The sequence below is a fragment of the Mesocricetus auratus genome, unplaced genomic scaffold, assembly GCF_017639785.1.
Source record: "Mesocricetus auratus isolate SY011 unplaced genomic scaffold, BCM_Maur_2.0 Super-Scaffold_100031, whole genome shotgun sequence".
In the NCBI taxonomy this organism is placed as follows: Eukaryota; Metazoa; Chordata; class Mammalia; order Rodentia; family Cricetidae; genus Mesocricetus; species Mesocricetus auratus.
Genome location: NW_024429212.1, coordinates 16,640,972 through 16,666,887, shown reverse-complemented (window position 1 = coordinate 16,666,887; position 25,916 = coordinate 16,640,972). Strand labels below are relative to the sequence as shown.

The 25,916-nt window shown below is 42.3% G+C and overlaps 1 protein-coding gene across 2 annotated transcripts in view; it reads right to left on the bottom strand.

Annotated features, from left to right (window-relative positions):
• Nucleotides 1-3,863: 3,863 nt before the first annotated feature.
• Btbd8 (BTB domain containing 8) overlaps nt 3,864-25,916 on the bottom strand; it is a 67,070-nt gene continuing 45,017 nt past the window's right edge. For both annotated transcript variants that reach the window (XM_040733456.1, XM_040733457.1), the window contains 10 exons: nt 25,079-25,181; nt 19,563-19,745; nt 18,789-18,926; nt 17,808-17,937; nt 15,638-15,699; nt 11,798-12,470; nt 11,046-11,133; nt 10,546-10,685; nt 5,989-8,220; nt 3,864-4,719 (listed from right to left, as the gene is read on the bottom strand). In XM_040733456.1, coding sequence (XP_040589390.1) covers nt 4,250-4,719; nt 5,989-8,220; nt 10,546-10,685; nt 11,046-11,133; nt 11,798-12,470; nt 15,638-15,699; nt 17,808-17,937; nt 18,789-18,926; nt 19,563-19,745; nt 25,079-25,181 — 4,219 coding nt within the window. In that variant the 3' untranslated portion in view covers nt 3,864-4,249. The remainder of the gene's footprint in view (nt 4,720-5,988; nt 8,221-10,545; nt 10,686-11,045; nt 11,134-11,797; nt 12,471-15,637; nt 15,700-17,807; nt 17,938-18,788; nt 18,927-19,562; nt 19,746-25,078; nt 25,182-25,916) is intronic.

Here is a 25,916-nt window from a genome sequence, read left to right as displayed (position 1 = left end):
CCTTGTGAGTTATGGGTTTGAGAAGTCGGAGGAGGAGCCTGCACTCAGACACACCCTCCTCTAATTAGCAGCAATGATTATACGTCATCACCTTTCTTCAGGACAACTTCCTACTTCTGTTTCTGAGCATCCCTGCTTTTCATCTCCTCAGGGCTTTCTTTTCTTGAACGTTCAACGGTATTTCTATCCCCAGCTCTTTGTCCCACAGGCACCTCAAACTCAGTATGTCCTCAATTAAACCCATCTTCTCTCCTACACTTATTTCAGTTTTTGGTTGATCAGCCATCTAGGCCAACCCAGCCAGTAACCTAAATCTTCCAAGTTGACTTCTCATTTCTGTATCTGGCTAGTAGTTTGTTCAGTTCTATCTCAAATACATCCTATCCTGTCTCTCCTATGCCACCCCTTTAAGCTCTTATCATTCCAAAGTACTCTCACCAATGTCTCTTCCTTTGTCACTCAACTCCTAATCTTACGTCCCGTTATCAAGGTTTTTTTTTTTTGTTTGTTTGTTTTTTATTTGAGATGTCACACAGCACAGGCTGGCCATGAACTTGTTAACACATGTGCACACACATGCAGACACATACACACAGGACAACAACGGAGGGGGACTGGTTGGCAAGAAGGGGTCAGCAACAGCGTTGTGAAGAGGGTAACACGCGGCGGATACAATCACAGTACATCACACATGTCCATCAAGTTGTCAGAACGGCAGTTAATTCCCCACAGACAGACTCTGCCTACTGAGAGTTAAACCCAAATAAATGAACGTATAATGGAGACTTAGGGACTCTGAGTTACTTCACACCCAGTTCCAGTTTCTCTCTTCCTTTCTGTCTGCACTACCTCCCCAGATGCCTGCCCTGGACACCTTTCCTCAAAGTGCTGCTGTGTTAAGATCACCCTTACAAGTAGCACCATGTGTTACCTGGCTGACCCAAGGAAGAGGACTGAAGAGCTTTCCATTTTCTCCAAACATTTTCTCCTCTTCCCAACAACCCAAGTCAAAAAAACAAAACAAAACAAAAACAAAAACAAAAAACCACTTTTCTTGATCGGAATTTCACAGTCTCACGTGAGCTCTGAACAAAAACATCTTTGACAAGTTTGTATCCCTAATGGTGTGCAGCAAACCAAGTAAAATGACATGCCTTTTATGTTCGGCACCAGCTCCACAGCCAGTGGTACAGGCGGCAGACTCCAGCCCCAGCTTAGCTGGAGTGTCCCTGACAAGTTCTGACCTCCTGGTGAGCTGTTTGTGACTTCTCTTGGCTCTCCTAACAGAACATGTCCAAGTGTGATTTTACCATAGGATAAAAGTTTGTTATTTTTCTTTGGCTTCTTCCATTACGTCAGAGCATCCAGAACAAGGGGAAAATACAGAATATACAACTTAAAGAGTTTCTGGGACCAACTCAACAGATGAAGGTGCTTGTGGGCAAGTCAACAACCTGAATTCAGTCCCCATTCTTCCTCACAATGAATGAATACTAAAAAAAAAGAATTAAGGTTTGTTTCCTATGTGTAAAATAAAGAATACACATTTTACAGACCTGTCTGACATTTACCTGTGCTGGTGTGTACACGGCATTTGGCAGTCTCTACTATGACCAATGGCAGATGAATGTTAGTGTACATGTATATCTATGCCTGGGTACACAGTGAACACTGCTAGAGCCCTGCAGATACTCACAGAGCAGCTGTAAACATGTCATACGTGATCGGGCTCCCCAGGTGGACACCACTTAGGCAAAATGCCTCTCCGGTGATGTGTCTGTAGGAGTGGTGTGTAACTGAGTGTGTTTTAAAGCCTTAATAACTTAGGGTGGAGCTTTTTTTTTTTTTTTTTGGTTTTTACGAGACAGGGTTTCTCTGTATTGTTTGGGAGGCTATCGGTCCAGCCCGGCCTCGAACTCACAGAGATCCGCCTGCCTCTGCCTCCCGAGTGCTGGGACTAAAGGCGTGCGCCACCACCGCCCAGCTAGGGTGGAGTTTTAAGACCCGAGGATGGGAAAGGAATGCAACTTCAATTATAACTTTCTAAACTCTGGGGGATGTTTATTAAAAGGAACATGTAAAACAGCTTCACATTCAGAAAAAAAAAATAACGCATAAGTGTCCTGGGAATAAATGTGTGCTTTAAGTGTTACCATGTAAAAACATTTTAATACTACAAACTACTTGTAAATGTTTGTTCACAGCTTGGTGAGAAAATGAAGTGTTTTGTGTGGTAGAAATAACAGCAAATTGGAATTAAGAAATAGTGGATTCTCACCCACACGTTAGCTGCGTAACCTGTTAAGTCTTCTGATCGTAAAAAGCCTTCCTTTACCATTTAAAGAGATTAGTCTAATCTTTAAATTCCCACCCAGCTTCAACGTATGAAGTGTGTTCATATTTAAATGGTTTTCTTACATCACCCTGCCCTCCACTAGAAACTGGACCATTTATTTTTTATTCACCGTCACGCTTCAGTGCTTACATTCAAAGCCTTAAATAACCGAGTTAATAGCTGTCTGAAATGACAGAATATCCTGTATAGAGTGTCTAGTTTCCTTTTTGTTGTTGGCTTTTTGTTTTGTTTTGTTTTCTGTGACAGGGTTTCTCTGTGTACCTTTGGAGCCTGTCCTGGAACTCACTCTGTAGACCAGGCTGGCCTCAAACTCACAGAGATCCCCCTGCCTCTGCCTCCAGAGTGCTGGGATTAAAGGCGTGCGCCACCACTACATTGTGCTGAGTGTCTCGCTTCTTAAAAAGGAGTAAAACCGGGAATGGAGGGATTGCTCAGTGGGTAAGGCATTTGCCTCCAAGCCCAACGGTATGCGTTCAATCCCTGGGACTCATGAGGTGGGAGGAGAGAGGTCACTCTCACAAGTCCTCTGACCTCCACATGCTTGCTGTGACACATGTGCACAGCCTACCCACACAGACACACACAGAATAAGTAAAGAACATTTAAAACTTTTTTTTAAAGGCATGAAAAAGTTTGGGCTGGAGAGATAGCAGTTAAAAGCACTGGCTGCTGCTCTTCAGGGGACCTGGATTCCATTCCCAGCAACCACATGGCAGCTCACGAGTGTGTGGAACTCCAGCTCCAGGGGATCTGACCTCCTCACACAGACATATATGAAGGCAAATGCACGGGGGAAGAAAAAAAGAATACACTTTATGGTATAATAGATTATTAGTACTTAAATGAAAACATAATTATTATTTTAGAACAAGTAATTCTATATTAACCTGGTTGTTATGTTCAATGTATGTATACACCCTATTGTTATTTTAGAAAAGTTTTAACTTTGAATATTCCCTTACTTCTGACATATTCTAGAGAAACATGAGTTAGTTACAAGACCCAGTGTTTGAAATCCCATGACCTTAAAGGGCCATGCTCACCATCACCTAAGATCCAAGGGTTTGTTCTCTGGTAGCATTGTGTACCTGTTTTCCTACAGAACTACGGACTGAGAGAAGTCTGACCACAAAGAAGGCTCTAAGCAGACACCAGGAAGCACACAGCCACATAAGATCAGGACTCAAAGGCTGCCCCACACACTCACCTCAGTTAATGCTTGGTGCTAGCTGGGTGAAGGGCAGTTCCAGAGTATTCTTATCATGGCATGGAAAATAAAGTGACTAAGTGGTAGGGTCCATGGAGACAAGACAGTTTCCAGTGCCTATCCTTGGATATATCCAGAAAGCCCCATGTCTCCGTTTATTAAAAATATGGTTGAAGCCCAAGGTACACTCACTTCTCAATGTCCTGGTCCCAAGATGGTGGGAAAGCCGAGGGGGCCCTCTGTCTCCCCAACCCCAGCGCTCAGTCTGAGTTTGAATGTTATTCACAGATTGACTTTATATAATGCATACACACACCAGTAAGTTTATTGTTAAATTATTATGGTACCATATGCAGAATCAAAAGTAAGGGGTTGATCTCTTTGTGCACTGACAAGGAAATTCCTGAATAAATGAACAAATTATCAGCTAGGAAAGAATAGTGGAGCAAAGATTTTCTATAAGTCTTCTAGTCTCTCTAAAGTTATGGAAAACATGCTCAAAACTTTAGAAAACCATTTTAACATGAGATATCATATTATTAAATAAGCTATATTTACCTCAATAAACTGAAGACTCCGTCAGTTTTAAGGACAGTCTATATCTGGCTAATTAAATTATAAATATAGCATAGGCATAAAAAAATACATGGTGGCACAGTTTAAATTTTTCCTAAATGTTGAAACTCTTAATGCTGAGTTTCCAACTCCAGGATTGTCCACTCCCCTAGAGGTGAACAACCGTCAGAGGGATCGCTAGCCGTGGTGTTACTTGCTGAGGAATCGTCAAGTGGAGACGAGAGTTCACTCCACCTGTTCCAAGAGTCGGCGTGTGCTGAACCCTGAGGTTTTGAGCTATCTCGAGCTAATAGGAGTGTCTGCTTGATTAAATACTGTGCTAAGCTTAGGTCTTCAGGAAGAGAATGTGTGACATTTAAGTTTGCATCTTGTTCAGAAAGCAGCTGTCTCAGCAGGGTCCAGTCCTGGTTTGCAAAGTGCTGACCGTCTTGAGAGTCCCTGTCTAGGACGTGGACTTCTGATTCCACTTTGTGCTCAAATGCCTCTGCTATGTCCATCTCATGTATTGGAGAGAGGGCTTTTGAAGGCCGGTGGTCACACATGCAGGGCTGTACCAGTGTGTCACAATCATCTATGTCTCCTGAAATAATTCATAATACTGCACAATGTAAAAATTGCACACCGATACCCCCAGAGTCTTGTAGAACAATATTAACACAATATAACAATATTAGCTCCTCTCAGAAAAACACAACATGGAAAAAATAACATTTTTACAAAATTGACAAAATTTTTGAGGCATTTATTTTTCTGTTAAAAAATTCAAGGGTACTGTTTAGCAGCAAAATCAACATAAGTGAACTAACAATAATTTTCCACATTTTAATTTGAAAACTTAGAATACAGAAAATAACATAAATTATTTCAACATAAATATAAAAGTACACACAAATCTACTTCGCTACAATAGAAACTCAAGGAGGAAAAAAAGGACAGTCATTTGGTGGTGTCTTGGAAATAACCTGGTTTTATGGGGTGGGGTAAGTACAATATATCTAAAGGCTTATTTGCATATTACTCATGCAAAGGAGGATGTGAGCCAGGACGAGCAAACAAAAAATACAACTTTGGAGGAACACCTATTCTTATCATTTTATGAATAGGGATTTCTGGTAAATATTTTTCTTAATTACCATACTCAATAGTTGCTCACCAGCTACTATTGCATAATCTAAGTCTTTAGCCTGAATTACTGAACTAAGAAAGACATAAACACAAAGCAATAGACAAGAAATTATCTCAGCATGTGAAATAAGACTGCGCCTTTTCATATATTATCATTGCATCTAAATATAATCTCTTTTAGGAAACTCATCTTTTTGCTTGAAAATTTTAGAATAGAATTATACTGATCCTGAAGAAAGTCTTAGTTTCTGTAAAATGCATATAAATTATAATTAATCTAGTTAAAATAGTTTAGTGCTTTTTCAGTACATATTACTATATTATTGCACAGCCCTCTTAGAACTATACTAGAAAGTCCATAAACATATCCAATGTAAAATAAAACTTCCAACAGTCAAGAATGCTTATATTAAATCAGACACAATAATTGAAATGACACCAAACTAAGTTCCTTTTTTTTCCAGGTAAGATCTAGCGTGTTATCTGTGTCTAGTAAACAAGGTTTTCCACTACATATTAATTATTCACTAAGATTGTAAGCAAACAGTAAATAATGAACAGCTAGCTCATTTTCATATCATTAATAAATTTAAATTCTCATTTAAAAGTTGAAACTGTAGCTTAAATATCCTAATTAAAATATAACATCCACAGCTACAGACAACTTTAAACTTCTATGAATTTATCATCCTATTTATTTAGCATATCTATTTCTGTACATTACCTGAAAACACAGCATTATTAGCTTTCTTGGGAGCTGTGGAATGGCTCTCTTTCACTTGACCTTCCTGAGGCAGAACCTGGCTCGGATAGGAGTCTAGAGATTTTGCTGAGCTCATCTTTGGTATGCTGGAGCTGAGTTCTCTCTGCTGAAGTTCCAGGTGACAAGGTCTTTCTTGAGATTTCGTGTCACCATCCAAGAACGTGTTGTGCTGCTGGAAGCCATTAGCCACCTGGCTTCTATTACTTACTTCCTCATCTTCTGGAGTAAGCTGTTGGCTTCCTTTGGGTGGGACATCTAACCTGTTCTTTTGGTCTGTTGAGACACTCTGTTTATCTTTTCCTGAAGAGTCTTTGCTACTAGGCCCCAGGAGAACGATTTCGTTTTTATATACACTATTGCCTTTGTCGTTGTGTTTACAATGTACAGCAGTATCTTCACTTTCTTTCAAAAGCCTGGAGAAGCCCGTCCTTCCATGGTGCTCATGAGAGACACCATGGAAAACGTCAGAAGGTGACGGAGAGTCTCCAGAAGGCTGGGAGGGGGCGTGGGCCTCCCCTTCATCGGATCCCACTTCTTCACACTCATCTACCGAGAGCAACACCGACCTTCTAAACCGTTTAGGTGGTGCAGAAAACTCACGGCTCTCGTGTTCAGTTCCATCTTCAAAAGCTAAGTTAATTATTCCCTGAATGTGCTGAGTACCTGAGTTGAACGGGGAGGAATTTTCCCCAACGTTTTCTGCTTCTGATCTCTCATCTTCTGTTTCATCTGCTGAAGAAGAAACCTGGTCCACTTCTTGAGCAAATGGGACACTGCCTCGTGGAGTATTTTCTTTTTCCCTGGGATGGATTGTTGTAGATCGAGACCAAATTTCTGGCTTTTTCCTAGGAATCTCATCATCGCTGGTTGAGTTGATTTGGAAAGGGTCGCCCTGCTTCTTCACTTTGACTTCAATTCTTAGGTTCGCGTCGTAAACCTTCAGCTCCTCAGGGGTGCTCGTGTCACTGCTGCTCCTTCCCAGGAAGTCGTGGCATAGCGCGGTGCCGCACTTGGAGATGCCTCTGTCGTTGGAGCCCTCGTCGTCCTGAGAGCCTCCCGCATCATAGTCCTCAGAACGGGGCTTTATGTCATCGGAGGACGTGGTAGCACTGCCGGTGTCCGACTCGGGGCTCTCTCTCTGATGTGTGGCGCTGGTGCTCAAATCCCAGGGGCCTGCTAGTGGAGCTTCTGGAGTTTCACGGCCCTCCGGGGTTTCTGATGCTTCCATGTTCTTGTAATTTTTTCCTGATGGCTGTCCCAAAAGACATCTGGAAGAAACAGCTGAGTTGACTGAAGCACATTTATTGCCCTTGGTGGCAGAGTCATCGGGTAGCTGGCTTTGAACTGATGATTTTCTTTCATCTTGAACAGAGTTTAGGGCATCAACTGTCCCTTCAGGAACACATGGGGAAACCTCTTTTGCTTTCACACAATTCATACTGAGTTTCGTGTCTGTGTTTTTTCTTCCTATTTGTTTTTCTCTGTCTGGTAGTAAACAGATTAGCTCTGCATTTGCAGAGTTTGAATCATAAACTGGGTTAGAGTTTGTGGAGCTTTCATCTGGGTTTGAAACCATGGAATTTAGAGCTGTGATTCTAGGGTGTTTCGAATCTGCACTGCAGTGATTCATGTCTCTGCAACCGGATGTATTACTTTGACCTGACTTTGGCTCATGTTTTGTTGATTCATCTGGATTTGAACTCTTTTGGCATCCTAGCTCTGGTTTCTTTTTCCCGTGACTGCCTAGTGGCTTTTGTGGGTGAGGTCCGCACAGTGACTGGAGAGTATCTGCACCACTGGTCTCAGAAGCAAGCTGAACCAGGGACCCCGGAGGCCTCTGTTTAACAACATGGTTCTTGTCACTCGCATGGGGAAGCATGCACTTCTGCGTGGTGGCCGCTTCTGTTTTGGAAGGCCTTTGAGAAGCCTGCGCTTGCAGTGTTACCTCTCCGGGAAGCACTCTCTGTTTTGAATTTGTATTATTCAAAGTCCCACCTTTCTTGGACTGACTTGGGTCCCTCGGCGGCGTTGAGACCACTTTTGCATGAACCTTCTGCGGAGTTCCCTGTCCTTGCTTTCTCTTCGGTATTTGTTTATCCGCAGCCACACTGTGTCTCAGCTTTGTTACGTTTTCATCAGACTGCCTCGAAGACACTGAAGATTTCACAGAGTGTGGGGGCTCTCCCTGGCATCCTCAAAAAGTTCAGAAATGCAATGTACTCTCAAATTAAATGAAAGTTAATGTTTCAAATCACTTTACAGTAAATAAAATAAATAAAGCAACCAAACGGAAACGTCTAATACTGATAGACAAGACATAATGAACAATAATAAAGTAAGAAGACCTATTAATAAAATATAGAGGGACTATTTCAAGATTGTAGTAAAAACCCTTAGAGTAGAATCTCTTTTCATCAGGAGTTTTTATCATTATTTCAAAATTGGATTTTTTTTTAATCAAAGCAAGAAAGGCCCTCTCTTTAAAGTGTTTTTTTGGGAGGGGGAATTGAAAACAACATAGCCGAAAACAAGAACTGACCTAAAATACAATGGACATTGGTGGAAATTATTAGTTTTTCTTCAAACTGGAACAAACTTATACTAGACACTGTAATTGTTGCTTACCAGAGGTTAGCAACCCAGATCTGCAATAAGAACCAGACTGTCAGATACAGGAAATACAGAATAAAGTTTATTAATTATTCATCAGAAATTCCATTTATGTATTCTGGCTAAAGTCTTAGAAATGAAATTTGGGGCACTCAAATCTGCCAACCCCAATTACCAGCTTATTTCTGTGTGTGTGTGGTCGTGGGGTGGGGGACTAGAGACTAACCGGGGACTTCTGCCACTGAGCTATAGTCTTACAGCTCGTCCTATAAAGTCGTTTGTGTCTAATTTCTAGGAATTTCAATGGACTTTCAGCATTATTATCCAAATCAAGATTATTTTCCAGATTTTAGAAACTGCTCTTATGCATGAATGCTTAATACATAAAAAGTAACTCTGTGCGTGTTCTTGTGTGTATGTGTATGTGCTTGTGTGTGTGTGTGCTTGTGTGTGACTGTGTGTGTGCGCTTGTGTGTGACTGTGTGTGCTTATGTGTGACTGTGTGTGCTTGTGTGACTGTGTGTGCTTGTGTGTGTGCTTGTGTGTGACTGTGTGCGCTTATGTGTGTGTGTGCTTGTGTGTGCTTGTGTGTGACTGTGTGTGCTTGTGTGTGACTGTGTGTGCTTATGTGTGACTGTGTGTGCTTGTGTGTGTGTGCTTGTGTGTGCTTGTGTGTGACTGTGTGTGCTTGTGTGTGTGCTTGTGTGTGCTTGTGTGTGACTGTGTGTGCTTGTGTGTGACTGTGTGCGCTTGTGTGTGTGTGCTTGTGTGTGCTTGTGTGTGACTGTGTGCGCTTGTGTGTGTGTGCTTGTGTGTGCTTGTGTGTGACTGTGTGTGCTTGTGTGTGACTGTGTGTGCTTGTGTGTGACTGTGTGTGCTTGTGTGTGACTGTGTGTGCTTGTGTGTGTGTGTGTGCTTATGTGTGACTGGGTGTGTGTGCTTGTGTGTGACTGGGTGTGCTTGTGTGTGACTGTGTGTGCTTGTGTGTGACTGTGTGTGCTTGTGTGTGACTGGGTGTGCTTGTGTGTGACTGTGTGTGCTTGTGTGTGACTGTGTGTGCACATGCACATGTGTACATGCCAACGGTCAATCATTTACTCCCCAGGAGCCACATGGTTCCTTCTTTTTCAGACAGAGCCTCTTACCAGCACTTGGGGCTCACTGATTAGGCTAGGTTGGCTGGCTGGTCATTGAGCCTCAGGGATCCACCCAGCCACCCCTGCCTCCTGGTGCTGAGATTCTAAGTGTGGTTCACCACCCTTGACTCCCTGCCCCCAACTTTTAGGTACTGAGACATTCCCTCAGCCTCCCTCCTCCCTTCTTCCTTCCCTCCTTTCCTTCTTTTACTTCTATTTATTTTTCGGCAGGGTCTCTTGTAGCCCAGGCTGGCTTTGAACTCACTATATTGATCAAGGGTGACTTCAGCTTTATTTCCCCAGTGGAATGACTACAGGCATGTACCACTAGGCCCAGAAATATTTAAAATTGGTCGCTATGTGCAAATCATGTGACCCAATCAGTATTCTTTATTCTTGGAACACTGAAAAACAGCAGCATGCTGATAGGTTCTGCAGGAGCTCCGCCTCCACACATTTGCCTAGCTCCTGCTGTCCCTTAGGATTCTTCAGTGCTGGCTCACAAACAGAAGTCCTCTAGTCACCAAGGAAACTTTCAAGAAACCTGGGCATGCTCCACTAAAGGACCAGAAGTACAGAAAAGCCAAATCCATCCCCCAGCACTAAAATATTTACAGAGAATCATAAAGCGTTAACTGAGCAGTACGAGGCTGTTCACAGGAAACAAAGCCATGCCCTTTTTGCTTATCTGTAACTGCAGGCCCAGCCTGAGACTTGCTTGTCCACCTGACAGAGGACCACACCCTGAATCCTCAGTGCCTCAGCTGCTTACCTTGGATTTGGGCGAGGGGGGGAGGGGCGCTCTTTGTCCGTGGCTGACCTGCTGTGCACCCGCTGCTGCTCCCTCTCTTCTTCACAGCCGCCCGAGGTGCTGGGTCACTAAGTCCTTTGCCTCTCACCTTTTTGATGACACTGAGGAAAACGATTGCACTTAGCGTTACAGTGAGACTCCAAGACAGGGACTTACAAACACCCCATACGACCACAGCCGTGTACGACCACATAGTTTGTCAAGAAATAGAAATGTAGATAAACCTAAGTTCACACACCTTTAAGTTTTAAAAGAGTAGACCACACATAAGACAACACATAACTTTGCATGCCGTTAAGTATAGCTAAAAAAGCATTTACTACACTGCATCGTTTTACATAGATATGAAGTGAAGTTTAAAATACAATCTCATAAATACATTAAAAAAGAAAAATCTTTAAAAACATTCAGCTAGAAGTTAGTTTATAAATAGCAGAGTTGTCAGGGGAACGGAGTCCTACCTGCTACTCATGTTAGAGTCTTGTTCATCAATGCTTTTTTTATGGGATGCTCCATTGATAACTCTTGAGACTGGTCGAGATTTTAAAGCTATAAATTGAGACGTATCAGCCATGAGAAAGGGAACATTAAAAATAGTAACAAATTGGATAAATATACAGGTCAAGCACATTCTCTCTTTTTGCACATACGATTCCCTCTTTTTGCACATACGCATAAAAACACATTTTAGCACTTAAAAGTGATAAGCGCATTCCAGGATTATTCTTTCTAGGAACTTTTAAGTAGTAGGAGCTACTAAAAGTTGGGACTCCACGGCTAGGGTATATAGCTTGTTTAGCATTCACGAAGCACTGGGTTTCACCTCCAGCACCACATAATCCAGGCGTGATGGGATTACAACTGTAATCTTAGTGCTATGACGCACAGACAAGAGATGACAATTTCAAGAGTGTCATCAGCTACACAGCAAGTCTGAGGCCAGCATGGGATACTAGAGAGAACCTATCTCAAAAACATTTTTTGGCACAGAGTTGGTGATGTAGATTGTTTTTCTAGCATATATAATATTGGGCAATGGATTCTCTCTCTCCCTCTCCCTCTCCCTCTCCCTCTCTCTCTCTCTCTCTCTCTCTCTCTCTCTCTCTCTCTCTCTCTCTCTCTCTCTCTCTCCCTCCCTCCCTCCCTCCCTCCCTCTCTCTCTCTCTCTCTCTCTCTCTCTCCCCCCCTCCCTCTCTCTCTCACACACACCCACCGACAGCTGACACTACTCCATCATTCTGCGTGTCTCCTGGAGAGTCACTAAGGTGCAGCTTCTCATCAGGTGACCCGTCTTCCGTTGACCCGTTTTCTTTAGGCTCATCCGCACACTCAGTGGAAGTCAAAAGCTCCATACTTGAATTTGTAGATCTGCCAGCGGGTCCTACAGTAGTAGGGCATGAAGGATCTTTGCCGGTCCCTGTTTTCAAAGGCTTGGCTCTGGCTTGCACACTCAGGTTTGCACTGAGAGCCTTGGGCCTGGCCCCCGTGGTCTGCACCTCTCGGTTCCTGACCCCTTTTCCATGCGCCGAGTCCTTGTGTCCCGTTGCTGCTCCTCGTGCTGGTCTTCCTGCAGCTTTGGATAGGTCGTCCAACTTTGTGTTATCACTGTGTTCTGTCTGGGGCTGTGTTACAGCTTTAGACTTGCGAGGAACAGTTTTCCCCCCAGTTTTCAATTCTCTTGTAACGTTGGCTACTTTTGTACTATCATTCTGCTTGAATGCTTTGTTTACACTGCTTCTGTTAGTGCTCGATGTATGTCCAGATGCTCCTAGTCCATCAGATTTCATGTTCTGATTAGTAGAGAGAGATGTTCGATACGGGTTTTTGTTATTTTCTGTCCAAGGTTTTTTTTTTATAACATCAGCATCAGAACCTTGTCTCCTTTGCTAAAAAAAGAAAAAAAAGAGAAAAATCATATAAATACAAATCTTTGATATAAAATATTTTATGTTTCAATAAAGTTTTGGGTCAGGCATTGGTGGCGCACCTCTTTAATCCCAGCACTCAGGAGGCAGAGGCAGGCGGATCTCTGTGAGTTCAAGACCAGTCTGGTCTCCAAGAGCTAGTTCCAGGACAGCCTCCAAAGCCACAGAGATACGCTGCCTCTATAAAACAAACAAACAAACAAAAATTTTGGTTTAGCATTTTATCATTATTAGTAAAGCTCACATAATACTAGGCAAGTGCTCTCCCACAGAATAACACAGCCCTAGCTTTTAAATTCATATTATGATTTAGGATCACCCAAAACTTTTAAAAATCATTTTCAAAAAAATCTTTGGGTTTCTAACTATATTACCTCAATCAAATGTGAACTACAGCATTAAATGTTTATTTAACTTGTGGTGTTACAGTAGAAATTAATCCCTGAAGATTCGGGCTATCCTGATTATGTAACGCTTGAGGTTTTCTGAAGCCCATTCCCAGGGTCCATGCTAACATTTTTCCCCATCATTTTACTTCATCTTCACACAGTAGCCCTATGAAATAGATCTTGTGGCTAGCTTCACTTGTCAGATAAGAAACTGGGTGGATATGTGACTCAGCCCCCTTCACATTCCACAACACACGAGGGGTCCAAGAATGTTTGTAACTGCTTTTAAAATAAGCATGTTTTGATACATCGTTCAAAGCTTAATTTCTAAACGAAAGCCTCTGCTCTGAATGTGAGAAAACGGAGTCAGACAACATACATATGTATGTACACACATGTATGTGTACAGAAAATACTCAGACAGCACACATGTGTATGTGTATAAGACAGTAAATAAAGGCTAAATGTAGGAAAAGGCAAGGTATAGTGGTAATAGAGTCAGCAGATTGCTGTCCTAGCTTTGGCTTAATGGGCTTGGGATAGTTTGGAAATTTTAAGCATATTTTGGCTTTAGATTATGTATATCTATAGCGTGGAGAATGGCTTTCTCCAGAACAGTGTTCCAAGATTCTAACTAACTGCTGTAAACATTTCTTCATTTTTTAATTCTTCACAAAGTCTTAACTTAAAACATAATCCTCTCTCTCCCTTCTCTGCCCTCTCTCCCTCTCTCCCTCCCTCCCTCCCTCCCTCCCTCCCTCCCTCCCTCCCTCCCTCTCTCCCTCCCTCCCTCCCTCCCTCCCTCCCTCCCTCCCTCCCTCCCTCCCTCCCTCTCTCTCTCTCTCTCTCTCTCTCCCTGTTTCACAGTGTAGCCCTGGCTGTCTGAGAACTTGCTCTGCAGACCAGGCTTGCCTCAAATGCACAGAGATCCACCTGCCTCTGCCTCACGTGTGCTGGGATTAAAGGCGTGTGCCACCATGCCTGGCATATTTCTTAACACAATTTAGAATTGCTATGTTGTAGGTAAATTTATGTATTACATGAAATAAATATATCCTTTAGAAATTTCACATTAATACCATACAGCCAGGGATTTGGCACATACACATTTCTAGGCAGCCTTAAACTTTTATCTGCAAAATTTATATTCATATCCTGGGGGTGGTCTACATACCCTATTGACAGGAATGAAAAACGAGGATCAAGGCTCTACAAGGAGCCCCACCTTTGATCCACGTCCTTTCTATTTTAGTGGTGCTTCAGGCTTCTTCTCAGACAGGTTTTCTATGGAGTCTAGTTGGCCTTGAGCGTACAATCCTCCTGCCTCAGTCTCCCTAGTATTGAGATTACTGATGTATGCAACCATGCCCAGCTTATAAATGTAAACAAGATAGAACAGTATAATGTCTCACCACGTATCTGATAGTCACCAATTCATGGCCACTTTTGCTTTGCTTGTACCCACCCCCATTTTACTGAAACAAGCGACAACAATTAGAACGCCTTGTTTTACTGGCTCAGCAGCAGGACGAGGCCCAGCACCCATGGGGTAGATTTCCAGAACACATGCGCGCGTGCGCGCGCGCACACACACACACACACACACACACACACACACACACACACACACACACACACAAACCCCCCAAAAACAAAAAGCCAAACCCCAGTCAAGGAAGCAGGGGAGAAGCACACAGAAAAACAAACAAATGAGCAGGTTGTGAGGAGACCCAGAGCACTCGGCAGGGCTAAGAGGAGTATATAGTTTCCACACTCACATAACTGGAAATGTGAGGTGAGGAGTTCAAAAGTGTTTTTTGTTTGTCTTTTCACTCGCCAGGCTGGCTTCAGACCACATCCCTTTCCTAGGGCTGGGATGGCAGGAGGGCACGCGCACTCTCGGCCTCTGACGTGTGGCCCACACTCCAGAGAGCAATCCCAGGAGGTTTGCTGACAAAGCCCTCACCGTCCCAGCTCTCAGTCAGAGATTTCAGGGCCAGCCATTAGCCAAGAGGGTTATGTCATGGCTGCAGAAGTTGTAGTTCCTACCAAGTGGATTATAAGGAAGAAAACAGGATCCCCTACCTAATTTTCAAGGGCAATATGTTTTTCACATTCTAAATTAGAGTGCTGAATGAATGAGTCCATATTATCACTGGAATATGCATAGCATAATTTTGTACTCACACACTTTACTGATTACATGAATATCTGTGTAATAATATTTAGAAGGAAGAAAAATACATTTCAGGTTATAGTAAATTCAAATAATTTTTTAAAAAGAAAAAATAGGAAAATTGCCATTTGAATGTTTTTAAGAATAGAGTATAGTCATGTTACTCTATGACTTTATTACACAGTGAATTTCTAGACCGTTGCCATATTATATTCACTGGAAGACAGTCTAAAAGCAGACCTCAAACATAACTACAGATGTCTAAACAGCTCCTGATCTATTGGAACAGCTCCAATATGTTATTTGCCAAAAAAAAAGTTTCAAGGAAATGAAAAAGGCATATATTTCCTATACCAAAGGAATATTAGAGATTTATATTATTTAAAAATGTATATATTAATTGCTAAGTTGATTTTTAAGACTCAAAATTACTTCCTCTTAAAATAGCTTTAATTAACAAAAGATACATTTTGAAATATAAACAATAAATTTAAATAGTTTTCTCCTTGGGAGCTGTGTAACACAGGGCATTTACCTGGGGCTGTGTAACTCAGGACATTTACCTGGGAGCTGGTAAGCACAGGCTTCCTGCCAAGCCTTCGATCATCACCTTTGTCAAATGCAGCTGTGGAAAAAAACCAACTAATTTATTTCTATCAGAAACATTATCATTACCAGAGAAGTTCAGGAAAAACAGAATGCCAGGAGAAAATGTTAAATTTTGATAGATATTTAAAAAATTGAAAGCAAACAATTTATTGTCACATTTTAGAATAAAGAGCCTATTCTTCAATCTTATTCTCTGGTTCAGTAAATTTTATGTTTTTAAAGTTAATAAATGAAAATGTAAAATCACATACATTCAATCCAGAATCTTCACAAGCTATAAATTTTTAAATTACTGGTTTCATTTAGCTTCTAAACTTAAAAAATAACATTTTACACATAATTTAATATGAGAAAATACTCAATGCCCTAAAAATACTGTGTTGAGATAAGAAATATTTTCTGGCTTTACAGATTGACTAAAATGGTGGAAAGAGAAGAGAAACATATGCAGTTCTCCTGAGAACACAGCAGGAGACAACTCTGAAATTCACCCCATCCTCACTGGCACTAAATAAAAACACCCTTTTTAAGTTAAGTTTATGTGGGAATTACTGGGAGACTCATGCCTACACTCTTAAAAGGAGAACTGGAATGACACAGGAAATACTGTGATTCCAGGGATAACATTCAGTTTAGACTTTCAAGGCTTACAGGGCTTGAGGTTTTTACTTTGAAGAAATGTGTCCTCATAGTTTCTCAAATGTGTTTTCTTTTTAGTAACAGCGTCTTCTATAATCTCAGTTCCACGGGAGGGATGCTGCACAGAGGAGCAAGGACAGGTCTGCAGCAATCTAATGGCTGCACAGCAGTGCGCGGAAAGCAATGAAAACTCCTCAGAACACAAGAATGGGAGAGAAGGGTGGCCCACGACAGGAGCCACGCACGGGCCAGGGCTCACTGCACCCCAACCCACTTAAAACTCAAGATTCCCCTGGTGCAGCGTAACAAAATGAGAGATCTGTACGACAGCTGACTGCATTACCACCAGCAAGACAGTGTGTAATTAGAGCTACGAAAGGTTAAAGAACACTGAAATTCAGCTTAGTTGTGAAATCCCCTAAAAAGGAGAAAAGCAAAGTTTGCTACCAATCAGAAGGGAGCTGGACAGACACCCACTGAAGGGATGCTGCTCTCTGCTTCTCGTTTCAGATTGTGAAAGAAAAGTATCTAAAATTCAGCACAGGAAAGTCACAAGGGAAAAGTGTTCAGCTGATAAAGGCCTGACGGCTTTCATTGCATGATAAAAAAGAAATAACCTTTGAATATTGCTCTTTAAATTATATCTAGTTGCTTTAGCAAGTAGGTCTCACCGTAAATATATCACTTAAGAATTTAATATAGCTGACATATTTTGTCATACATGGCTTCTATGTTTCACAGCACTAAAATGACTGTTCCATAAGATAGTCTTTTAGCTTAATGTAAAAAAAAAATTAAAAAGTAGAGCTGATGAACACGCCAGTGTTATTTCTGAGGCACCTGCTTTAGCCTAAAAATAGTCATGAAGCCATTTTAGTTCCACACCCTCAAAATTCTATTTCAGTATTTCTAAAACACACACACTTTCTGATAAATAAACATCTTTTGTTTAACGCTAATGTTTCGAATAGGACCTAGTAAATGTCAGAGATCACTGTGCGTCTCCCGAGGGGCCTCCGCAGCAGCACACGCTGCACCCCTGAACCAGTCACTCGTGAAATAAAGCCATCTAATCTCGGCAAAACCACAAGGAAAGACTCCTGTGAAAATGACAGGAAGCTTTGGGGCAAAATACATTTTCACAGGGAAGAGAGTATGCCTGGCAATCTGACTGTACAGACTGCGTTCTTTTACACAACTAAGCTCTTCCCAAGGATTGTTTTTTCTTTTTAGCAAATTTGGCTAGAAATATAGTAGCTAATACATATGAGGATTAAAATTTGCTAATTACATACAAAGGAAATGAATTTCATTTTCTAAGAACAGCAGAGAAAGCAGTCTAACATATCACTAGTTTTGGGTAGCACTCCATTACTGAATAGAAGCTCACAAATGCTAATTAGCCAGGATTCAAAATGCCTTCAAAAATCTCTGCTCTCACAGAGATCACAGCACAAGAACGGGAAACTTCAAAGAGCCACATACCTGCTTGGATCTTCTGCTGATCGTCAATGTGCATCCGTTTCCAGCTTTCTGTGTGACGAACAGCATAGAAAGACTGGACCAGGAAGGTCCACAGCTTGTCACGCACGGCTCGGATCTTGCACGTAAAGCCCTGTGTTCCAGCAACAAATCAGCAGCTGGTGAGAGCCACATTGTCATAGCAACCAGTCATTATTCCTTTCCGAATCTACTTACTCCTAAGCTAGATCAATGATGTCATCAGTTACACTGCTAAGATTATCGAGTACATGCTATTTATGAAGGCTTACTCATTAACAGAATTTTATAGTGAACACGAAGCTAAATGCTACTCTTTAATTCAAACATGATTTTAAAACAACAATGGGCTTTATATGAACACCTTCCACAACCTTTCATATCAACTATGATATGGCAAGGTCAAATACTCTATATAATAGTAATACATTTGATGAAATAATTCATCATTCTTATAGAAAAATGCCAATAATTCATAATTATCTATTGTCACTGATTAATTGCATTTAAAAATAAGTGATATTTAAATCTTCATTTTTCCTTCCCAAGCTAGTTTAAAAATAAGATTTGTTTTGAGAAAAAGGAACTACTAATACCGTAAAATAAAAGGCACTAATGATGAAAAATACTAAAAATATACATCATATGTGTTTATTGTAATTATTAGAGAAAATATAAAAATTACATTGTGCCAGAAAATTGCTATGTCCCAAGCTGTGCTCAGAGTTAAGGAGTCAAACTGCCTAATTCTAAACTTTTATAAAAAGTTAATTTGAAAGCAAACATAATTGAAAAAATATTTTTATTAGGAAATATTCCAAATAGATACGAGAAACTGTATCAAGTCCCAAGGCATCCAGTACCTAATTACAATGACCTGTGCAACATTTAAATGCATGTGAAACTTAAAAATCTCAAACCATTTACAATATTACATATTTTAACAAATCTTGTTACATTCAGTACCATTTCCTTTGTACTTTCAGAATTCAGTAATGTGTCCAGAGCCATAAGGAGAGAGCAACTATTTTCAGTGGTAATATTGTCTTCAATTGCTTTAAGAATTCTGTCCAACAGATGGGTTGTGCTGCTCATTGTTTGTGACTACAAAACACAGAATTTGACATTTAATGAAATGCATGTAAAATATATAAGAAATGTTAAAGTCTAGTGTAACAGCAGGACAACTGTCACAACTTGATATATAACATCACTGAAAACACATCTGCTTTCCCTTTTCTGTTGGAAAACTCATGAGCATGAGTGCCCCTGCCCCCATGCACATGTAGACGCACACACATATATGTATGCCCTTACACATGTGTACACACACACAGAGTTTTTAGGAGCAAATACAGTCTTATAATAGAACCTAGAAATAAAGGCTACATCTTTATTCATTGACTAATAAGGTAGTTCCTTATGAAAATGAATTTTAGAAAGCCATCATCAAGTTACAACTTGGGTTTTTAAAATATGGCCATGGTGACTGAGGAATTGAGCTGGCCCAAGTAACAATGTGTCTTGCCAGGGCACGCAGATCTTCCCCTCCTGCTTTCTCATCTGTGAGCCAAAAATCCTGTCCACTACTGCTCCAAATCTGTTGCAAACATGCCATCTGCCATGGCATTTACTCTTCAGAATATTTTAATCAAAGGCAACCTGACTTTAAAAATGCTTATGTAATTAAAACCAGAACACCAAGAAGGGACTGAGCAGAGCACATTGTAGACACGGTACCTGTAAGAGCAGAGTGAAATTTTCAGTCTCAATGGTCTTTGAGAAGTTTTCTACAATAAACACCACACACTCTTCTTGCAGCTGGGAGGCCATGGATAACGCTGCTTCTGTCCACTTTACTCTTGGTAAACCCATGAGTAGCCTGTCACTTTCCATCAGAAGAAAAGCAGCATTCCTATGATTCTAGAATTTAAAAACACCTGGAAAAATTAGGTGGTGCTATCATTCATCAAATGATGTTGTACGCCAATCAAATCCTTTCAATCTCTTGGTATGTTTCCTGTGTGTGTGTGGAGGGGGGGCACAGTTGCTGGGAGCTACTATCTTTTCCACATCTGTGAACTACGTAGAGTGGACTCTACTATCTTTTCCACATCTGTGGAGGACTACGTAGAGTGGGCTCAGCAGCAGCTCAGCCAACAGCTCCTTGTAGCGACGGGAGCCATCTTCAGGAATACCAGCCAAGGGTCATCGCTCTAGAAATGACAAGTTGTAGTTTCAAGCCATTTATTTAGTTGTAAGATGGGTTTCTCACACAGCGATGACATGGAAGGTGGAGTACTTAGCATGAATGCTGGGTGTTCTTTAAGTACTGAGAACCTGACCACAGCAATGCCTTCCCTGGCCCTTACACTGTTACCACATTCTTTCTGTACTCACTATCAAAGAACCTATCCCTTTTCTTTAAGGCACTTAATTCAAGCCTGGTGGTGGTGGCGCACACCTTTAATCCCAGCACTCGGGAGGCAGAGGTAGGTGGATCTCTGTGAGTTCGAGGCTGGGCTGGACCGACAGCCTCCAAAACAATACAGAGAAACCCTGTCTCATAAAAACCAAAAAAAAAAAAGCACTTAATTCAAATAAAATTATTCAACTATGAGAAAAACATATGTACTGTATGTTCCAACATCTGGTTCTGCTCACTACTGTACTGTAGGGCCTACTGCAGAACTGGGTCAATACAAAACTCTATGTTCATTAGGTTTATTATTCTCAGCCCTAAACAGGATCCCCAAGTCACCTACTCCCAGGCTCAGGATACACCACTAAAGAGGGAGTCGGAAGAACAGAAGAGCTGCATGATATGGCCATGGTACTCATCAATTCACAGCATCTATGGCTGCTTGCAAAAAGCCAGTGCAAAAATAGACAGGGGAAGGGACTCATGGGGCCCAACCTGCCTGGGAGCAACTGGCGGTCCAAGGCTGCTGGAAGAGAGGAAGTCATGGTCTTCATTGAGTTACTCATGCTTCAGACCACACCCACACTGGCGACACTGGGTAAACCCAGTGGGTTGCCGGGGTAAAAACAAACAAAGCCAAAGGTCATGAAACTGGGATGGAGCCTTGGTGGAAAGGGTGCAAAGGGGGACGGTGTATGAGTGTGACATAAGTAGTGTATGAGTGTGACATAAGTGGTGTATGAGTGTGACATAAGTGGTGTATAAGTGTGACATAAATGTATTACACGCTTGTTTGAAATTGTCAAGAAACTAACCAAATAAATCCACAAACAGTACTCTATTTACATACATAGTTCCCAATGTTTTGTTATGCGGTAATGAGTTACTTACATATGACAGTATTTTATATATGTCTTAACAGAGATATAAGATACATTCCTAGAAACAGAGTTGATGGGTCAATACTACTTACTTGTCTTGTATTCACTAAAGACTGAGAATGAGAACTAGATCACCAGGAAATGACCTCAAGGTCACTTGAACTATGAGGAGGAAAGCCAGACACATTTACTAGCTACTAACTAGTTACTTGGTGTGTGACCCATGGCAGGTGTTAGCCAGAGCTTGTCAGAAACACAGAATCCCTGGTTCTTCCTTTGACGTAGTGAGTTAAAGTCCACACTTAAAATCTGTCAGTGCTTTTTATGGATTGAAGGTTTGAGCAGCACTGGTATAGTGTTGCTGGTCCTAATGGCTCCCTCGTGGTGGGGGTGAGGGGAGGGTGTGTGAGAAGACGCAAAGTCAACCACACAAACCTCAGGAGTCAGGTGAAAGGAAAGCAGCAGACTTGTTTGTTTAGCAATTGATACAAACTTATATACCCTCCCCGCACCCAGTGTTCTCTGGTCCATTGACATTGCGTGGTTGCCCCTCATTGGCTGGGCAGGACCAGGACCACTGACAGCAACTGTCAAACTCCAGGTTGGCTCATTCTGAGCCTGGAAGGTCTTAACTTCCTACAGTACGGTCTACTGGTATATTCACTGTGAAAGTGACTGGGACTCACCACTGTTGGAACTTTCTGAAGAATCTTTTACCTTGGGGCCCAGAAGAAAGAGTCAACAAAACAAACAGTTTTCAGCATCTCCTGGAGAGATAACTGGAATGGAAATCTAATTTTGATGAAGGTCTTGCCTGTCAACCTAAGCCTTCTCAGAACGACAATGGGTCCTAGCGTTCCCTAATCACCTAAGGGCCAGTAAGAGCACAGAGCATGGATATGTTAGCATTGCTAGCTTACATTTAGACACCATGGGCTCTCTTGGCTCAGTGCGGACCAAGCATGGAAAAAGTTGGACAGTGTCCAGGGATCCAACTTTCCAGGAGTGATGCCAGTCGACTGATGCAGAGCACTAATGAGAGTTACATGCCTAGGGCTCTCTAAGAGCAAGGAAACAGACTAGCAAGCAGACTTGAGAAGACCACAACACCACTTGATGGGCTGAAGAGTCTCACTCCATGAAGACCCGGAAACGGGGCTGTTTTTAAGATTTTAAGAACCTAATGAACTTTTGTTCTGAAGAACATGGAGGTTATACGACAGTGCACTCTGTCAGGTTCACAATGGTGTCACTCCTAAAGAAAGGCACCTATCCTAGTACCCACACTGCTGGAGAGCTGCAGAGATGCTGGTGTGTCAAATCTGTTCTGGTAGGACCTTGTCTCTATGTGGACGGCTGCCGACTCATGAAGAGACTGGGGAGATGGCTAAGTTCTTAAAATAAGATGGAAAATGAAGTCTGCTACACTAGCATTTTCTTCCAAGAGATTTCTCTGTAGAATGTGATGCTGCTTTACCTACAAAGACTTTACATTTAACAACAGAACTTTTAACCTTTGACTCAATACTCTCAAACCTTGGGAGGAAGAATTAGCATCTCATGGGGATGAGTCCACCAACTGGCTATCCAATCAAAAGTGGTCAGCCCTGAAATCATATATACAAACCACACTAAATGGACTCGGAGGTTGTATTTATATATTTATGCGCTTATGCATTTCTCCCCCCTCCTGGTGTATGTGTGTGTGACAATAATAAAAGATGCCATCAATTTAAGAAGGAGTGAGGGACAGGGACACTGGAGCAGTGAGGATGAGGACAGGGACACTGGAGCAGTGAGGACAGGGACACTGGAGCAGTGAGGAGTGAGGACAGGGACACTGGAGCAGTGAGGAGGAGTGAGGACAGGGACACTGGAGCAGTGAGGATGGGACATTGGAGCAGTGAAGACAGGGACACTGGAGCAGTGAGGGTGAGGACAGGGACACTGGAGCAGTGAGGGTGAGGACAGGGACACTGGAGCAGTGAGGATGAGGACAGGGACACTGGAGCAGTGAGCAGTGAGGACAGGGACACTGGAGCAGTGAGCAGTGAGGACAGGGACACTGGAGCAGTGAGGGTGAGGACAGGGACACTGGAGCAGTGAGCAGTGAGGACAGAGATACTGGAGCAGTGAGGATGAGGACAGGGACACTGGAGCAGTGAGGATGGGACAGGGACACTGGAGCAGTGAGGGTGAAGACAGGGACACTGGAGCAGTGAGGGTGAGGACAGGGACACTGGAGCAGTGAGGGTGAGGACAGGGACACTGGAGCAGTGAGCAGTGAGGACAGAGATACTGGAGCAGTGAGGGTGAGGACAGGGACACTGGAGCAGTGAGGGTGAGGACAGGGACACTGGAGCAGTGAGGGTGAGGACAGGGACACTGGAGCAGTGAGCAGTGAGGACAGGGACACTGGAGCAGTGAGGATGAGGACAGGGACACTGGAGCAGTGAGGATGAGGACAGGGACACTGGAGCAGTGAGGAGGAGTGAGGACAGGGACACTGGAGCAGTGAGCAGTGAGGACAGGGACACTGGAGCAGTGAGGATGAGGACAGGGACACTGGAGCAGTGAGGATGAGGACAGGGACACTGGAGTAATAAGATGGTAGTAAGGAGGAGGAAACATGGGAGGGGCTAGTAAGAGGGAAGTGAGGCAATCATTTTAATTTAAAAATTAAGAAACAAAACACTCTTCCCCTTTCTTACCAATTACATTCATGTATCATTTGAATACTGTGGTGTTTCAACACTGTTCACAGCATCTTTGTTAGATTCTACCTTAAGAACTGACTTTCAGAGCTGGGCATAGTGGTGCACACCTTTAAACCCAACCCTCGGAGTCAGAGGCAGGCGGATCTCTGACTTTGAGGCCAGCCTGGGCTACACAAAGAAACGTTCCAGGACAGCCAGGGCTACACAGAAAAACCCTGTCTTGAAAACCCTCCAAAAAGACCTAGTTTTCTTTGCTCATCTTAAAAATAAGCAGCAGCTACTCATTTATTAAAGTAATATCATGAAGTTGTAGCAACCCAGCCACTTCTCTAGAGTTGACTTTTCATTTATTTCTACCACCTTTTCATTTACTTCCTTCACTGAGCTTTAAATTACCCAAACCATTTGACCGAGAGGACTAGAGCATGTTTCTTCCAAATGTCTGCTAAATCTGTGTGTGCACATGAGTGTGTATATAACACATTCAGGTACACATGCACAATAAATCTTTTTAAAAACACAGAGAAGACGGACAAAATGTTGCTAATGGTTTACTAGAACAATTGTATATGGGATCTTTCCTAGCTCCCAATCTTGCTTTCTGGACCCAGGAATTTTGACTACAAGAGAAACAGCACCTTAAATCCAAAGCTGACTTAGTACATACTGTATCTTGGAGATACAATGTAAACCTGGGAAGATAGCACCTAGCTGGCACTGTAATGTATCTTCCCAGCATCCTTTAGTAAAAACCAATGTATCTTTTCCATGAGTGATTCTAGTGAAAACCAATGCAGCTTTCCCATGAGTGATTCTAGTAAAAACAATGCATCTTTTCTGTGTGTGCGGGAGGTGCCTAATGTAAACGCCTGCCGCCGCCGGGTGGTGAACTGAATCCCTTGGAAAGTGATGCCCCTGAGAAAGTCAGTGCTGTGTTCAGAACTGCCCTGGTGACGTCAGTTTCCCTGTACTGCTGACTGGTGCAGTCTCCATTTCTGGAGCCCTTCTGCTAATGGCCTTCTAGCTGACAGCAGCTCTGCCTGTCTGAAGGAAGCACTTGAGAGTGGCTTCCCCAGAGTAGGTCTCAGGCAGGGCTGGGATCTCCACTTTGGCCCTAGGTTATCTGAACTGTGATTCTCATCTTGCTGTCATAGAAATATTAACAGTCGATTCCTGCACTCAAATCATTGAATAAAGGGTCTGAAGGCACACATGAAGCATTTAGATTATACTCACTAGGGACTGGATCAGCATGTTGAGACAAGTTTTCTGAAGTTCAGGAGGTACACTTGCGAAGCTTCTTTCTGACCAAAACCTTGCAAAATGGCTTACAATCCAGCTGTTAAAAGAATCCAAGTTAGAGTGATGAAAAATTTAAAAGTTTTCAATCATATATAAACCACATATTGTGACCAACCCTCACTTAATTCTATGGGCTCTAAGATGGACTTAACTATATTCACTTTCAGGAATGTAACAGGCAGGAAGCCATCATGCTCACAGATAAACACTGGTGAAACCACAATGTTAATCACATAGGGCTGTCTCCTAAATGGAGGAGATAAAAGACCTGCTTCCACACAGAAATCCAGGAGTGGGTGTTATTAATGACCTGGTGACCTTTGCTAAATGTAGAGTCAGAGCTCATGCAAATCCCCCAGAAAAATGTCTATCCCAGACTCTCCCTCCTTAGACCTTTTTCTTTAGCTCCAAATGTCTATCCCAGACTCTCCCTCCTTAGACCTTTTTCTTTAGCTCCTGGTTACAGAACCCATCCTTTGGGGGATGTCACATGTACTTTATAGCCTGCTGACCTCTATGCTATCTTGGTCAGAGACCACACCAGATCCTACCTAGGTCCTTTGGCTATGGGACCCAACCCTTGTGGTCAGATGCACTTTGTAAAGGAGTTTCTAAGTCCTCACACCTTAAGCTTTATTGTGTTCCTGGAACTGGACTGATTCCTGCCCAGAAACTCTTTTCCAAATAGTACTGTGTTTAAATATGCTGATGTCAAACTGCCTGGGACCAGACTCCAGGCATTTGATCAAGATCAAGTAAATTAGGTTGAACA